Here is an 18,724-nt window from a genome sequence, read left to right as displayed (position 1 = left end):
GCTTACCGCCAGGTTTTGACTTTCACCGAGGCACAGGGGTTAACTTGTAGTAGATGCGTGGTTGCTGGACTAGGCCTCAGTCCTCCTTCAGAATAACCTCACAGACAGACTTCACCAAACTGTACCACAGCAGGAGACTAAGGGAACTGAACTCTGAACTACCTATATATGGGAGGAATTTAGAGAGATCCCATTGGCCGGATAAGTCACCTGGTTCACCTTTGCATACTCCCCTAACAACAAGGTCCATAACAACAGGTTTCTTAAAGTAGCAAGTGCATAAAAAATACCAATACATTAACCATTGCATAGCTTTGTATTGTACTGTGGATTATAGAGAGTCCTGAGGAGAGTGGGCCCAAGACATTACATTAAAGCAGCATCTGCCACACAGGATGGGCAGGAGTACAGAAGAACATGTGATTATGTACTGGGTCACCACACCCCCTTTTGCGTGTTTGTACGTCACTAGGATTTGTCAGGCTGTGGTAAACCCTTCTGGGTGTCCCTCCTGGCGGTCCAGGGTGTGTATGGCAATTAGGTTCTGCACCTCCCTGCAAACCCCAGGCATTCCTGCATGAGCAGGATGCCATTGGTATACGGCTCTGCGGGCGGAGTCCTGGGCTAACACCTAGGTTGATGCCAGGAGCACTTGTGGTCCCTTAGTAGCTTCGGCGAAAATGGACCTTGAACCCGGACCCCTGCAGGTGCCTTTTGGCCCAGAGGGGAAGGCTAAGTTTCAACTTTTTTTTTTTTTTTTGGAGGGGGGGGGGGGGGGAACCGCCAAGAAAAACGCCAATTCTGCCACATGGCGTTTTTTCGGCCAAAAAACGCTGCGGCCAGATGTTAGCTGTAAATCAATGAGAAATCGCTAAATTCTTTTTCCACTTGGTGTTTTTCAGTTTGGTGTTTTTTTTTTTTTTTTATCCTTTTGGCATTTTTCAGCTCCTTGGCGGTTTTGCAAAATCGCAGCATGTTGAGCCTATGGCGTTTTTTCCCCTGAAATCGTGGCATTTTTCTCCCATAGAAGTCTAGAAAAACCAAGAAAAACGCCATGTGGGTTTTAACTTTGGCATTTTTTCAGCCAGTTTATATTCTCTTTTGGACTTTAGCGATCCAAAACAGTGATGGAGATACATTTTTTAATAAAATTTCGTAGGGTATCATTAAAAAAAAATCATAAAAAAGATACATTAGTGATGGAAAAAATAGCATTTAACGAAATTTATCTTTTTTATAACAAAATTTTTATTCATTTTTAAACAAGGATCAATTTATGTGGGCGGGCAGGGCACAAAAAATGTAGCCGACAATAATAAAAATGTAGTATGTGTGTGTTTTTGACTTTTTATTCTTTATTTTTTTTAGGTGGTACTACTACTCCCAGCATGGAACACACACTGTTCCATGATGGGAGTAGTAGTACCTGTATTATTTGACAGATCGCCCCTTTGCGATCGTCCTGTATAATGTATAGATGGGGCCAGACGCTCTTCTACGGTCCCTGCACTGCCTTATATATACACCTATTCATATTTCACGCAGAGAGCAGTGATTGGCCAGATGGTTCCATCCAATCACAGCTCTCTGTGGGAAATATGAATCTGTGTATATATGCAGGGGACCATAGAAGAGCAGCCGCATCTATAAATTATACAGGAGGATCACAGCAGGTGTCAGAAGTGACATCCACTGTGATCTTTCCTTAACTGCAGGTACTTCTACTCCCAATATGGAACAGTGTGTGCTCCATGTTGGGAGTAGTAGTACCTGCAGTTAAGGAAAGATCACAGCAGGTATCACTCCTGACATCCGCTGTGATCCTCCTTTCTATTGCAGAGATGTGGAGCGGCTCTATACAGCGCTCGCATCTCTGCACTATACTCCGGCTGTGATTGGCTGCAACCATCCGGCCAATCTCCACTCTGGGTGAAAAATAGGAATGAGTGATGTTCTATTCACATCACTGGCCGGAGTACAGAGCAGAGATGCAAGCACTGCATAGAGCCGCTCCGCATGTCTGCTATATTATGGACGATCGCATCGGGCGATATGTCTATTAGTACAGGTACTACTACTCCCATCATTTACTGCCCAAAAAATGTCCAAAAAGAGAGAAAAAAAGTGAAACGCACACACTTGATTAAAAATGTATAAAAATTTTGTTATAAAAAAATATAAATTTCGGTAAATATATTTTTTCCCCATCACTACTGCATGTTTTTTTTTTTTTTTTTTTTTTTTTTTTTAGGTACCTAACAAACATTGCAGGAAATTGCACTGGCATTTTTTCAGACCAAAAAACGCAGGGCAAAAAAACAAGTAGAAACTTAGCTGTAGGGTGGTTTCGTTGGGGGGATGCCTCTCTCCTTTTGGATATGAGATTTCCGATGGACCGCATCCTCGTGCAGTTTTTTTTTTTAGTTTAACATGTTTGCATTTTTTTTATTGCACTTGGGTGATAGAGAGCTCATTCCTTGGCTCTTAAAAAAAAAAAAAATATATATATATATATATATATATATATATATATATTAAAAATTCTTAAAGTGGTCTTTTACCAGGACCTGAAGGACCATGGGATGCTCCATGAGTTCCCCAATAGTTCAGGTTTTGTGCAAAATGGTTGTTGCCACCTGCCTGTTCTTTCTGTGCCACTGTGAGTCTCTGAGGGGCTTCACCCCTGACATAGTCTACTCCACCTAGGCCAGTGTTTCCCAACCAGACCGCCTCCAGCCATTTGCAAAACTACAACTCCCAGCATGCCTGGACAGCCTTTGGCTGTCCAGGCATACTGGGAGTTGTAGTTTTGCAACAGCTGTGAGCACCCTGGTTGGGAAACACTGACCTACTCAGTACTTGAGGGGCTAACCAAGTGCTGCTACTATTCACAGAACTCTCTCCTGACATCTTACAGCTACATTTATACAGGTGTAACTTGGTGAATCGCTATTTAAAGGGTATTCCAGGAAAAAAAAACTTATTTTTTTATTTTTTTTATTTACAGATTTGTAAATTACTTCTATAAAAAAAAAAAATCTTAATCCTTCCAGTACTTATCAGCTGCTGAAGTTGAGTTGTTCTTTTTCTGTCTGGCAACAGTGCTCTCTGCTGACATCTTTGCTTGTCTCGGGAACTGCACAGAGTAGAAAAGGTTTGCTATTTTGCTTCTCCTCTGGACAGTTCCCGAGACAGGTGTCATCAGAGAGCACTTAGACAGAAAAGAACAACTCAACTTCAGCAGCTCATAAGTACTGAAAGGATTAAGATTTTTTTTTTTTAATAGAAGTAATTTACAAATCTGTTTAACTCTCTGGAGCCAGTTGATATATATATATATATATATATATCTATACCAGCATAGATCCCAAAACAGACCTACAATATAAATATTCTGGAGTATACGATTTTCTAAAGAAGGTGAATACCCAGTTAGTCTTCCAGTCATCCTTATGGTATTGTAATCTAGTCATCACACATGCGGCGCCTCCTCTGCTGAACACGGGCAGGACAGTATGTGTACATGTTCTTTCCAAAATTGCGCTATGACTCACTAAAGCCTTTATATTCTGGAACTGAGAAGTGTTTTCTGTTCTGTAAAAGCTGTTCCCCCGTTCTGCTGGAATGTGAAAACTCCCATTGTGGGACCTCTGTCCACAGACACCAAATGTAAACATAAAAATGACGGAAATGAAGCCAGTGGTTCCAGTCTTGAGGCTATGCTCCACACCTGCTGCAACGCTCACATGACTATGGCGTATTCAGCACGTCAGACGACCGGCTCTTCCATCAATCTCCTTTATGTTGTTTAACGGGTGCCTATGGTTTTTATAAATAAAGTTGATTGAAATGGAACACGATACAGCAGTGGTCTCCAACCTGCGGACCTCCAGATGTTGCAAAACTACAACTCCCAGCATGCCCGGACAGCCAACGGCTGTCCGGGCATGCTGGGAGTTGTAGTTTTGTAACATCTGGAGGTCCGCAGTTTGGAGACCACTGCGATACAGTAATCCAGTCGGTTCTTTACTTTTATGTGTTCATTTCAATTGACTTTATTTATTTTAAAAAGTTAACAATATGGTCGCAAGTTAAGAAGATTCAGGAATTCAGCAACTTGTGGGCGAGATTTATCAAAATCGGTGAAGAGGAAAAGTTGCCCAGTTGCCCATAGCAACCAATCAGATCGCTTCTTTCATTTTTAACAAGGCCTCTGCAAAATGAAAGGAGCGATCTGATTGGTTGCTATGGGCAACTGGGCAACTTTTCCTCTACTTTGATTTTGATAAATCTCCCCCTGTGTGTTCCAGTTTCTCACCTTTTTCAATGTCTGTTAGGGTGCATTCACACCACGTTTTTGCAATACAGTTCCCGTATCAGGTTTTTGATGAAAAAGTGATTCCTCAAAACCGGACTAAACTGTATCAAAACGTGTATACAAATTTTAACCCGTATACAGTTAAAAACTGTATGCGGTTTAAAAAATGATGTCCGGTTGCATCCTTTTTTTAAGAAAAAAACTTATACATTTTTAACTTTTCACTCCATTATGAATAAAGTTTCAATTGTTTGATTGAAATTCCAAGAAAAAAAAACTGTGCAAAGTCAAAAACTCCCATACAGTTCTGTACGGTTCCCATTGACTCCAATGTTAAAAAAAAAAAAAAAATTTGTATACGGTTTAATACAGTTTTTCACCCGGGCCAATAACCGTGGTAGACTATGGTTTTGGGTACGGGAAAAAAAACGGACAAAACCGTACAGGATGCAAAACGGACACAACCTGATGCATCTTTTGGCATACGGTTTTCAATGAAGAGTCAATGCATACGGTTTTCAATACGGTTTTCACATAGAAAGCGTATACGGGAACTGTATTGCAAAAACGTGGTGTGAATTCACCCTGAGTGTCAGTGAAGTGTCACGTTTTTTACGTAGAGGAGATAAAAACTTATAGGGACATAATAGTTCTTGAAGCTGAGGGATTGTTACAGTGTATTCAAAGACAGACTCTGACCCAGATTTATCAAACTGGGTGAGAGAAAAAGTGAAGTGATTTTCCCACAGCGACCAATCACAGTTCAGCTTTCACTTTACCACAGCTCGTTAGCTGAGCTGTGATTGGTCGCTGTGGAAAAATCCCTCCACTTCTTTCCCGCCGTTATGTCACCCTTCCCCTAGCCCCATTCCTTAAATACCCCCTTGCTATCGCCCCTCCCCTAGCCCTCTGCACCGGACCCCTTCCAATTACCCCTCGCTGCACAGACACCCTTGTCATGCGCCCCTCCCCTCCAATACTTTCCAGTCCAGGGCTTTCTGAAAGTATAGAGGCTGCACCGATCCATTGTAACAAACTCTCAGGACAAGAGGAGAGAGAATTCTTCTGCTGATGGGGACACAGACACTAGTCCATTACTATTCGTGAAGGCCTCAGACACTATACTTGGATCACTGCGGTGAACCTTTTATGCCTGATTTTCATTGTAAATGCACCAATACAGAATACTGCAACATGTAGTATCTGCAGTTTTCAGATGAGGGACACATATGTTTTACTGTTTAGGTCCAGAATGTAGATGCCCCTGTTTAAAATGCACATATCAAGTCCACATAGGAAGTCATAGGCATTCCATCTGTGCCCTATGGTGCCACCATACAGCCTGAAACTATTTTACCTCTATGTAATGTCTGAGGCCTATGGGATACTGTATGGGCCCATAGACATCTGTAGATTCTATACTTCAGCTCTGTACGGCTGGGAGGTTGGTATCTGCTACCCTGAGGGGATGTAACTAGCACCAGACATCTGGGGGTGCAAGTCCTAAATTTTTGGTCTGATGGCCATGATTTGTAAGCGATCACTTTAAACTATATTTGCATGTTTAAAACCCAGATACAGCTCAATACTATGGCTCAATACTATGGTGGGGCAGGAAGCTTGACTCCAGTCACTCAGACTACAGGCTACAAGCCTACCACCTGAGATGCCAGGATGCCAACCCTCACAGACAAGCATGATACAATGGCGCCATAAGCCAGCCTGCACCTACCCAGGGATCTCATCTCATCATCTGATAGGCTACAGGCCTAAGATGCATTTAAGATGGAGTAAACTATTTAGAACAGGTCTGATGCATCTATGATGGGTTCAGATACAGGTTTTATAATATGCTGAGTTTGTGTATCTATGTAGCATTACAGCCAGAATATTTTTTGTGGGGTGGGCCAGATTACACTATACGGACAATGGTATTGGGTTTAATGTCTTAGTCATTCAGCGAAAGTTTAATTCTGCACCTACTTACCAATACAGTCTGCCATTTCTGAAAGAATCAGTCATTCTACAGAGTCTATGGAATCCCAGTGTGGTGCTGTAAGGTTGGGTTCACCTATGTCCCGCATCCGGCATAGGGGAACTCAGCCTAAATCTCAATGCAACTGATGCCACAACTGATGGAATCCACTGTTTCTGGGCAATGGACAGGGGGATGCAGCAAGCTTGTGTCCAACCATCCGGCATAAAAATTTAGACCCTAGATGATTGTGAACTGTCCCATTCAAATGAATGGTATCAGTTCTAGCATCAGTTTCCCTCCGGTGCCCACCGGAGGGAAACTGTGCCGGACACCGGACATATGTGACCTCAGCCTAATAGGAGCCACTGCTGAAGTCAGTTCATGTCATTTCTTCCCTCACAAGCAGCTATGAGGTTTTTTTTTTTCGGAAGTGAAGGTGTTTAGGAACCACAGCCACAAAGTGCAGACCATGTAAGGTTACAGAGCGGGGTCACCGAGTACTGAGGGGCATAGTGTATAAAAGTCGTCAATGTTCTTCTTACTCAATAGCTCCAGAGACCTATCCTAATCTGGCATTAAAATCAACACAAACACTGTGCCCTGCCCTGGTATAAGTTTTCAAGACCAAGCCACCGTACATCACCAAGCACAATGCCAGGCGTCACGTAGAGTACAGCACGCTACCATGGACTCTGGAGAAGAAGAAACATGTTTTGTGGAGTGATGGATCACACATCTCTATCTGGCATCTGATGGACCAGTCTGGGTTTGGCGAATGCCAGGAGAATGTCACCTGCTTGACTACAATGTGTCACCTGTAATGTTTGGTTAAGGGGAGACAATTATATGTGGTTCTTTTTCAGGTTCAGTACACCAAGACATTTTGGACAATTGTATGCTTTCACCTTTGTGGAAACAGTTTGGGATGGTTTCTTGGGATTGGTCGTTTGGGTTTCCATCATCACAGTCCCCCATTACACAAAGCTTGGTCTATAAAGCTATGGTTAGGACAGTATGGTGTGGAAGAACCAAAATCTTGCAGAAAATCTTCTCACAAATGCAGAAACTGTCAAGGAAGGTGGTGGATGTATCTATGGATATGGAATTGGATGTCCTAACAGTTCCTGTAGGTGTTAGGCTGAAATTCTATTTGGCTTTTTTTGAGAAAAATGCCAAGAAAAATGCCAATTCTGCTGCATGGCGTTTTTCCAGCCAAAAAACACTGCAGCCAGATGTTAGCTGTAAAATAAATGAGAAATCGCAAAATTCTTTTTCCACTTTGGTGTTTTTTTTAATTCTTTTGGCATTTTTTCACTCTTTTTCAGCTCTTTGGCGGTTTAGCAAAATCGCAGCATGTTGAGCCTATGGAATAAAAAAAAAAAAACGCCAAGAAAAATGTCATGTGGGTTTTAACTTTGGCATTTTTGCAGGCGGTTTTTATTCTTTTTTGGATTTTAGTGATCTAAAAAAGTGATGGAGATCCCTTTTTTGAATAAAATTTCGTAGGGTACCATTAAAAAAATATAATAAAAAAGATACAGTAGTGAAGGAAAAAATTGTATTTAATGAAATTTATCTTTTATATAACAACATTTTTATACATTTTTAAACAGGGATCAATTTATGTGGGCAGGCAGGGCACTAAAAATTTCGCCGACAATAATAAAAATGTAGTGTGTGTGTGTTTTCACTTTTTTTTTCTTTCTTTTTTAAGATACCCGCTGTGATCTTTCCTTAACTGCAGGTACTACTACTCCCAACATGGAGTACACTCTGCTTCATGCTGGGAGCTGTAGTACCTGCATTAATAGACAAATCGCAACAGGTGTCAGAAGTTACACTCGCTGCGATCTGTCTATTAATGCAGGTACTACAGCTCCCAGCATTAATCAGAGTGTACTCCATGTTGGGAGTAGTAGTACCTGCAGTTAAGGACAGATCACAGTAGTGTCACTCCTGACACCCGATGCGATCGTCCTATCTATGGCAGAGATGCAGAGCGGCTTTCTCCTGCGCTCACATCTCTGCACTATGCTCCAGACGGCCACTCACTCATTCATATTTCCCTCTGAGAGCTTTGATTGGCTGCAACCACCAACTCTGGGCAGGAAATATGAATGATGTTAATTTCTATTCACATCACTGGCCGGCTGGAGTACAGAGCAGAGATGCGAGCGCTGTATAGAGCCGCTCCACATATCTAATATACTATGGATGATCGCATCGGGTGTCAGGAGTGACACCCGGGGTGATATGTCTAATTGTACAGGTACTACTACTCCCATCATGGAACAGTCTGTTTCATGCTGGGAGTAGTAGTACTACTTATAAAATTTAAAAAATAGTGAGAGAAAAAAGTAAAACACACACACTTTATTAAAAATTTATTAAAATTTCGTTCTAACATTTTTTTTTTGTTAAATACATTTTTTCCCATCCCTTACTGCATCCTTTTCTTTCTTTTTTTTTTTTTGTACCCAACAAAAACGCCAGAAAAAAACGTCAGACGCAAGAAATTGTACTGGCGTTTTTTTTTTTTTCAGTGAGAAAAACGCAGGAAAAAAAAAAAGTGGAATCCTAGGATAATGTGGATTTTTTTCCATATAGTGCATGTATGCCTTACATTTTTTTTTAGATCCTAGCAATACCCCTGGTGCGCAAAATAAAATATCGTATGTAACAGAAAAAATAGAGGATCAAAGCAGACGCCTCATGTGTTATCCCAGAGTATTTTAGACATGTACAGTGGTCCCTCAAGTTACAATATTAATTGGTTCTGGGACGACCATTGTATGTTGAAACCATTGTATGTTGAGACCAGAACTCTATGGAAACCTGGTAATTGGTTCTAAAGGCACCAAAATGTCATCCAAAAATAGGAAAAAGTGAGAATTAAAGAAAAATAAGTAGATAACTAATACAGATAAAGCAAATCCTTACATATAAAAGTAAGAAAGATCTGCTGGAAGCTGTAAATCATTGTCTATGACAGTTTTTTCCCAAGCAGGGAGCCTCCAGCTGTTGCAAAACTACAACTACAGTTGTAGTTTTGCAACAGCTGGGGCCACCCTGCTTGGGAATCACTGGTCTATGTAGAGGACAGGAACTTCTTCAGGGTCCTGTACAGTACACAGTGTCCTAAAAAAGTAATGGAGTCGCCCTCACCTGGTGTCCAAAGGAGCAACTAACCCTGGTACAGGTAAAGTGTACAGAACATGTAATACCTCCCTGTACTGTAGGGGGCGCTACCAGACACCAGTCAGTGCATACGCTTCAGTAATACAGGGGTTTTACCAGTGAATGCCCATTTTGATTGGTCAGTTCTTCCGGTCATTGACACATTTCACAGATCTGGACTGTCTATACATTGTATGTTGAGTCTGGTTTCAACTTACGATGGTCCAGAAAAGACCATTGTATGTTGAAACTATTGTATGTTGAGGCCATTGTAAGCTGAGGGATCACTGTACTGGGTCTAGGAACAGGTGTTCTATACAATAGCTGCTTACCGTGAAGGCATACAAATGCTTATATCACCCCTAACAAAATGGGGTACATAGGAAGTGGAGTAGCTGAAAAGCCCAAGAGTCGCATGAGGAGGGATCCCTAATCATGTAGTAACCAATGAGAAGAGGAAAAGAAAACCCTTCTGAAGTGGGGACTAGAACCCTGAAACGTGTTATTGGAGATTCCTTGTACCTAAGAATAAAAGACTATACCCTTCATAGTCCATGGATTCCTTTGGAACGGTAGCACTTCAGGGACACTGTCTACATAGCTATGTGTACCTACCTGTGTACAGTATGTGGGAGGTGTAGGTGGAAGGTGACCTTTGCGTACACCTGATCACTTGACCAAACCTATTACATTCAATCCTTTACCTGCCTAATGTCACATGATACCACCAGGCAATTCGAGATGGGTTATACTGACACACCCAAACCTGTTTCTACGACAACAATAACACTGAAGAAGCTCTCCACGTGTCTTTTCTCCAAGAATTATGTTACCCTACGCGATGGGCATCATTCTGGTGGAACTGTTTTAATGGATTAATTAGGATGAAATATTGTAATTATAGGCAAATTGTTAAAGGGATACTCCGCCCCTTGGACATCTTATCCCCCCCAATCCAAAGGATAGGGGTTATGATGTCTGATCGCAGGGGTCCCATCGCTAGGGACCCCCGCGATCTCGGCTGCGGCACCCCAGACATCCGGTGCATGGAGCGAACTTTGCGAACTGGCGATGATGGGCGGAGGCTCCTGATGTCACGGCAATGCCGCGTTCGTGATGTCACGGCCAAGCCGCCTCAATGCAAGTCTATGGGAGGGGGCGTGACGGACGTCACTCCCCCTCCCATAGACTTGCATTGAGGGGGCGTGGCCATGACATCACTAGCCTCCGGGTTGCACCCAACGCCGTGTGCAGAAGGGAGATCACGGGGGTCCCCAGCAGCGGGACCCCCACAATCAGACATCTTATCCCCTATCCTTTGGATGGGGATAAGATGTCTAGGGGTGGAGTACCCCTTTAGGGTACATTCCCACACGGCGTATTTGCTGCGTATTTGCTGCTGCGTATTTTATTTTCTCTGTTGAAGTCAATGGGTAGGAGAATACGCAGCACCAAATACGCAGCAAATACGCAGCAAAATACGCCGTGTGGGAACGTACCCTTAAACACAGAACCTGTTGATCCCATTGAAACCCCCAGTAACATACAAGTCCTGGTAAAACGGCCAACCACAAAAAATGCAATTGCTAAAATTTCTTTTCAATAATGAATGGTCAGTGGGGTCTGACTGAACACAACAAACATTCTGATCCCTAATATATTATATTTTATTGGAATCACTTTTTCTAAAGACTGGGTTTATACAGATGAGATAGATTTTAATCTGAACACTTCTTTATTTTTACACCAGATTATATTGATATTGGATTCTCTTACTGGACCAATACCTGTGCATATAAACCTAAACCTAAGTGCATTCCAATTAAATCTAATACATTATGTTCCTGTCTATTAGGGTTTTCGATGCTTTTGTTTGGATGTCGTGTTATGTTCTCAGACAACTTGGCTACAATATAGACGCAGACAATTCCAAGCTTTGTCATTAGAACAAGCAGTATCTTGTCTGCTCGGAAACCCTATACAGAGGTTTTCTGATGTTTCCAGATCAGCACCGCCACTTCCTCGAAGCCAATAAAACGACAGAATTTTTATTATGCCCGATCATGAATTCTGATATGTTGCCAAACAGTTACAGGGTTTTTATTGGTTTTGTAAGGATCTAGTCACATTTGCTGCATATTTTTGGTAGCAGATTTTATACTGCGGGTTTTCTAATTGTAAGTCATAAAATCTGCAGCAGAAAATCTGTAGCAAAATATGCATGTGTGAATGTGACCTAATAGAGAAACAGAAATAGAAACTGATAGAGACTGATCCATGAATAAAACCATTTTCGACCCCATCTATTTGGGGAGCTCCCTGACCTGAGGAAGAGGGGTGCAGACCCCCTCGAAACACGTTGTCCACTACTTAATAACTGCAATAAAAGCTGTTCATCACTATCTGGAGTCTTTGCATCATTCCACTCCATCTCCTGACCCAGCAAGCGCCGGAAAAGTGTCATTTTTCTACAAGGATCCCTACTCTGAAGGAGACTTGTCACACACAGGAGACATTTGCAATGGCCATGGATTTATATATATATATATATATATATATATATATATATATATATATACGCTGACTAGGGAATAAACATACAATTCATGCAGATGCATAGGGGCCCATTGTGATGATTTTCACAAATGTTTATCAACAGCTGCCGTTCTTGGGCACTGTTATTTGAGTTGCTCATGTTGTTCAGTATTTGGGTCTTTGTAGTATTTTGACATTGTTATGGCAGTGTTATATAGGCACTGAATGTTACATTTACATAAGTGCTGTTAGGGCTAATGAAGGTTTTTGGGCGTTCAGTGGTGTTATTAATAGGAACACGGCAGAAATGTACAACTATAGTGCAGTCAGAAGAGCAAAATACAGGCATCGTATGTGGCACAGCTATCATACAAAGTAGGTCAGTTAGGTACAATTGTGCTGCATGTGGTAAGTGCCCTACTTATATAGCTGTAGGTGTCTGTATGGCACCATAACATTACCACCGGAGCCTTGTGGTTGTGAAATGTCACAATGATACATGATAGATGGGTATCGCTAAAGTAGGGCAGCTGGGGGCACGTATACTAGAGGTGACAGGCAGCAGACAAAGCAGTAATGTTATATAGTGCAGCACACAGGTATTCTGACAAGGTGCAGCACACAGGTATTCTGACAAGCTGCGGCACACAGGTATTCTGACAAGCTGCGGCACACAGGCATTCTGACAAGGTGCAGCACACAGGTATTCTGACAAGCTGCAGCACACAGGTATTCTGACAAGCTGCGGCACACAGGTATTCTGACAAGCTGTGGCACACAGGTATTCTGACAAGGTGCAGCACACATGCATTCTGACAAGGTGCAGCACACAGGTATTCTGACAAGCTGCGGCACACAGGTATTCTGACAAGCTGTGGCACACAGGTATTCTGACAAGCTGTGGCACACAGGTATTCTGACAAGCTGCGGCACACAGGTATTCTGACAAGCTGTGGCACACAGGTATTCTGACAAGCTGCGGCACACAGGTATTCTGACAAGGTGCAGCACACAGGTATTCTGACAAGCTGCAGCACACAGGTATTCTGACAAGCTGCGGCACACAGGTATTCTGACAAGCTGTGGCACACAGGTATTCTGACAAGGTGCAGCACACATGCATTCTGACAAGGTGCAGCACACAGGTATTCTGACAAGGTGCAGCACACAGGTATTCTGACAAGGTGCAGCACACAGGCATTCTGACAAGCTGCAGCACACAGGTATTCTGACAAGGTGCAGCACACAGGCATTCTGACAAGGTGCAGCACACAGGTATTCTGACAAGCTGCGGCACACAGGTATTCTGACAAGGTGCAGCACACAGGTATTCTGACAAGGTGCAGCACACAGGTATTCTGACAAGCTGCGGCACACAGGTATTCTGACAAGGTGCAGCACACAGGCATTCTGACAAGGTGCAGCACACAGGCATTCTGACAAGGTGCAGCACACAGGCATTCTGACAAGCTGCGGCACACAGGTATTCTGACAAGCTGCGGCACACAGGTATTCTGACAAGGTGCAGCACACAGGCATTCTGACAAGGTGCAGCACACAGGTATTCTGACAAGCTGCGGCACACAGGTATTCTGACAAGCTGCGGCACACAGGTATTCTGACAAGCTGCGGCACACAGGTATTCTGACAAGCTGCGGCACACAGGTATTCTGACAAGCTGCGGCACACAGGTATTCTGACAAGCTGCGGCACACAGGTATTCTGACAAGGTGCAGCACACAGGCATTCTGACAAGCTGAAGCACACAGGTATTCTGACAAGGTGCAGCACACAGGTATTCTGACAAGCTGCGGCACACAGGTATTCTGACAAGCTGCGGCACACAGGTATTCTGACAAGGTGCAGCACACAGGCATTCTGACAAGGTGCAGCACACCGGCATTCTGACAAGCTGCGGCACACAGGTATTCTGACAAGCTGCGGCACACAGGTATTCTGACAAGCTGAAGCACACAGGTATTCTGACAAGGTGCAGCACACAGGTATTCTGACAAGCTGCGGCACACAGGTATTCTGACAAGCTGTGGCACACAGGTATTCTGACAAGGTGCAGCACACAGGCATTCTGACAAGGTGCAGCACACCGGCATTCTGACAAGCTGCGGCACACAGGTATTCTGACAAGCTGCGGCACACAGGTATTCTGACAAGCTGCAGAACACAGGCATTCTGACAAGGTGCAGCACACAGGCATTCTGACAAGCTGCGGCACACAGGTATTCTGACAAGCTGCGGCACACAGGTATTCTGACAAGCTGCGGCACACAGGTATTCTGACAAGCTGCGGCACACAGGTATTCTGACAAGCTGCGGCACACAGGTATTCTGACAAGCTGCGGCACACAGGTATTCTGACAAGGTGCAGCACACAGGCATTCTGACAAGCTGAAGCACACAGGTATTCTGACAAGGTGCGGCACACAGGTATTCTGACAAGCTGCGGCACACAGGTATTCTGACAAGCTGCGGCACACAGGTATTCTGACATGGTGCAGCACACAGGTATTCTGACAAGCTGCGGCACACAGGTATTTTGACAACCTGCGGCACACCGGTATTCTGACAAGCTGCGGCACACAGGTATTCTGACAAGGTGCAGCACACAGGCATTCTGATAAGCTGCAGCATACAGGTATTCTGACATGGTGCAGCACACAGGTATTCTGACAAGCTGCGGCACACAGGCATTCTGACAAGGTGCAGCACACAGGTATTCTGACAAGCTGCGGCACACAGGTATTCTGACAAGCTGCGGCACACAGGTATTCTGACAAGCTGCGGCACACAGGTATTCTGACAAGCTGCGGTCCACAGGTATTCTGACAAGGTGCAGCACACAGGTATTCTGACAAGCTGCGGCACACAGGTATTCTGACAAGCTGCGGCACACCGGTATTCTGACAAGCTGCGGCACACAGGTATTCTGACAAGGTGCAGCACACAGGTATTCTGACAAGGTGCAGCACACAGGTATACTGACAAGGTGCAGCACACAGGTATACTGACAAGGTGCAGCACACAGGCATTCTGACAAGCTGCGGCACACAGGTATTCTGACAAGCTGCGGCACACAGGTATTCTGACAAGGTGCAGCACACAGGCATTCTGACAAGGTGCAGCACACCGGCATTCTGACAAGCTGCGGCACACAGGTATTCTGACAAGCTGCGGCACACAGGTATTCTGACAAGCTGCGGCACACAGGTATTCTGACAAGGGGCAGCACACAGGTATTCTGGCAAGGTGCAGCACACAGGTATACTGACAAGGTGCAGCACACAGGTATTATGAGAAGCTGCGGCACACAGGTATTCTGACAAGCTGCGGCACACAGGTATTCTGACAAGGTGCTGCACACAGGTATTCTGACAAGCTGCGGTACACAGGCATTCTGAAAAGCTGCGGCACACAGGTATTCTGACAAGCTGCGGCACATAGGTATTCTGACAAGCTGCGGCACACAGGTATTGTGACAAGCTGCGGCACTGCAGGGAGGTATAGTCCTGGCATTCCTGTCCACATACACAAGGACTTTACTATATCAGCTGCTACAATGACTCAGTAGAATCCTCCCCAGAAAACCCTCATCTTCAAAAGTCAAATTTGTTCTCTTAGGCTTTATGTTACAATCCCCCGTGCCCTGCGGCCTTCTCTACTTAACTCTATGATTGCCTGCTTTATTAAACACAACACACAGTTTCCTTAATAACAGCAGAAAGCTCTAGCAGTGACAGGGTTAACCAGCAGCTCTCACCCAGACATGCTCCATTGGGGATTACACATGGGACTCCTGGTCCTGCCAGACTTTTACAACTAAACCATTTCTTAATGAGGGATTAAACACAGACGTATCATTTCCAGACCCTTCCCAGATAACCTTGTCTAACAATCCACTGCTCCATCTGTACATCCGGCCATAGGCGTAATCCCCAATCCAACCATTAAAGGGGTATTCCAGGCGAAAACTTTTTATATATATATATATATATATATATATATATATATATATATATATATATCTCAACTGGCTCCGGAAAGTTAAACAGATTTGTAAATTACTTCTATTAAAAAATCTTAATCCTTCCAATAGTTATTAGCTTCTGAAGTTTTCTGTCTAACTGCTCAATGATGATGTCACTTCCCGGGAGCTGTGCATGATGGGAAAATATCCCCATAGGAACTGCACAGCTCCCGGGACGTGAGTCATCAGAGAGCAGTTAGACAGAAAACAACAACTCAACTTCAGAAGCTAATAACTATTGGAAGGATTAAGATTTTTTAATAGAAGTAATATACAAATCTGTTTAACTTTCCGGAGCCAGTTGATATATATATATATATATATATATATATATATAAAAAGTTATTGTCTGGAATACCCCTTTAATGGTAAGAAACAATGCATCTATGGCAGTGTTTCCCAACCAGGGTGCCTCCAGATGTAACAAAACTACAACTCCCAGCATGCCTGGACAGCCGAAGGCTGTCCAGGCATGCTGGGAGTTGTAGTTTTGCAACACCTGGAGGCACCCTGGTTGGGAAACACTGATCTATGGCACTCTATATGTACAGGAGGACGTAACCATTATAGTGCTTAATACCCCACGTCTATCTGTATAAAGCTGGCCAATAAGAGACCCCTAAATAATCAGATAGGGAGGTATTTATCATTTTTACCTGTTTCTTTTTACCCCTTTTTACCTTTAGTAACTTTGGCGCGTACCCTATTCTTCCTTTGGTATGTGTGCTTGCCCTGTCAGAATATTGTTGGCGGTGATCTGCGCCAAACATGGCTCAAAAACAAATTAGCGCCAAAATACAATTGGCGCAAATGATAAATCACTGACCGCCGCAAAAATCGTACGCAGGACCGTCCAAATCCTAGCAAGTTTACAAAATGACAGCGGAGAGAATTGCGTCAAAAAGACACCGCGACAAACGTACGCAATAAAAGACACGTAAATCCGTTGATGAATACCCCCCATAACGCTCATCATCACTTTGTCGCAATGCCTTCCGGCCAATGGACATCTGAACTATAATAAAATATACTATAATAACATATTAACTATTTATTTCCCCCCCAAAAAAACTGCAATATGGACCTTGAGTCAGCAGAGGAAATCAAGCTGCATAAACAGAGGGGCTTTGTATAATAATGCCAGGACATGATATGTGCCTGACCACACGATAAGCCTTACTAGAACACAACAGCTCAGTGCCAACATAAACACAAGACCATGGGGCATAACAAGGGTACAATCACCCCCCCCCCCCCCCCCAATACAATTTTAAGCTACGTTCCTATGCTCCCTGGGGAGTCTTACACAGGAGATACAATGTTTATGAGTTTGTTACAATGTTTGCACTTCTGGTAAACAAATGCTCAGGCATGGCAGGCAGGACTCATACAAGCTTGGCATGCTGACTTTACTTACCATGATCTCTCTGGGGTCCTGCTTGAGGGTGAAGGTGTTCTTGGGTCTGGGTAGCATAGTGTGGTAGGTAGAATGTACAGGAGACAGCTAGAAGGAGCAGAGGACTGAGTAGTCAGGGAGTCAGCCAGTGTGTGCTGCTCCCATGGTGACAGTATAAAGAGGACTTTGTTCTAGTGCTGAGTATTGCAGAATAGGTTGGGGCTGGGGGTGGTTAGAGGACCCCCCCCCCCCCTGCCCATGTATGCACTGCTGCTGTGACTGTGAGGCTGGCAGGGGTGTGATCCCCAGTCTTGTGTTTAGCAGGGATTCCCCCTGCAGTGTGGGGGTGTTAGCCTCTCCTCCTGCTGCAGAGTCTCTGATCTTCATAGTGAAACTGTAGCCACATGTATTCTCAGCCTCTTAAAGGGACAGGACATGTGGGATGCAAGAATGTTGCAATCCCCTAGTCCGGGATTTCCCAACCAGGGTGCCTATAGCTGTTGCAAAACTACAACTCCCAGCATGCCCAGACAGCCTTCGGCTGTCTGGGCATGCTGGGAGTTGTAGTTTTGCAACAGCTGGAGGCACCCTGGTTGGGAAACGGAATGCGGAATGCCGCGTACGGAATTACATGCTGTGAACACAAACATCAGTGTGAATTCAGGTAGAAGAAACAGACATGGTCGCACATCTACATATTGTATTTTGATCTACTTGCTTCTCAGCATAAATTCAAAAACTTTAGCATAAATTTAAAAACAGGTTGTTAGAATACATTTTGATCAAAAGGTACAAGCCCACTCGCCACGTCAAGGCCACCTAATTTGAGTGGGTCCCTAACGTCCCTAGCATAAAATGGCGTAACACTGGGCGGCGACCACCACCGCCACGACACCAGTGCCCACAGGGGGAACGACCCACTGGCAGAGCAGCCCCAATGCCACTCAAACCAGTCCATGGGTCGCACTTCCCCACAGACATGGCAGCAACGGACGCTGCACAGCACCACACCAGTGTGAACAGGATGCAAAAGTTCACTTACCATGCGCTCCCAGTCAGACAAACATCAGTGTGAATGGGTTTCCGCGAGACCCATTCCGCTGCTGAAATTGTTCCGCGTAAAGAAAGAACGTGTCCGTTCTTTGCACGGAAGTCCGCGAACACTGCATAGCCGTCAATGGTGATGGCGCAGTGCCGCGCGGTCCTACCACTGAAGTATTGTGGCGGCGGCCACCAGAATGGAATCTCCGCTCACGGAATTCTGCGAGCGGAGATTCC

At 44.2% G+C, this 18,724-nt stretch overlaps 1 protein-coding gene across 2 annotated transcripts in view; it reads right to left on the bottom strand.

The window, feature by feature from the left end:
• MTMR11 (myotubularin related protein 11) overlaps positions 1-17,786 on the bottom strand; it is an 84,974-nt gene extending 67,188 nt beyond the window's left edge. Inside the window, exon 1 of one of the 2 annotated variants that reach the window (XM_056545266.1) lies at positions 17,468-17,786. In XM_056545266.1, the coding sequence (XP_056401241.1) occupies positions 17,468-17,524 (57 nt within the window). In that variant the 5' untranslated portion in view covers positions 17,525-17,786. Of the gene's footprint in view, positions 1-3,428; positions 3,706-17,467 lie in introns of those variants that run through there. The other variant, XM_056545265.1, reaches the window with a different exon arrangement.
• Positions 17,787-18,724: the final 938 nt, after the last annotated feature.

This window comes from Hyla sarda, chromosome 11 (assembly GCF_029499605.1).
Source record: "Hyla sarda isolate aHylSar1 chromosome 11, aHylSar1.hap1, whole genome shotgun sequence".
Lineage (NCBI taxonomy): Eukaryota > Metazoa > Chordata > Amphibia > Anura > Hylidae > Hyla > Hyla sarda.
Note: the sequence above shows the minus strand (reverse complement) of the source record. Positions and strands in the feature narration are given on the sequence as shown.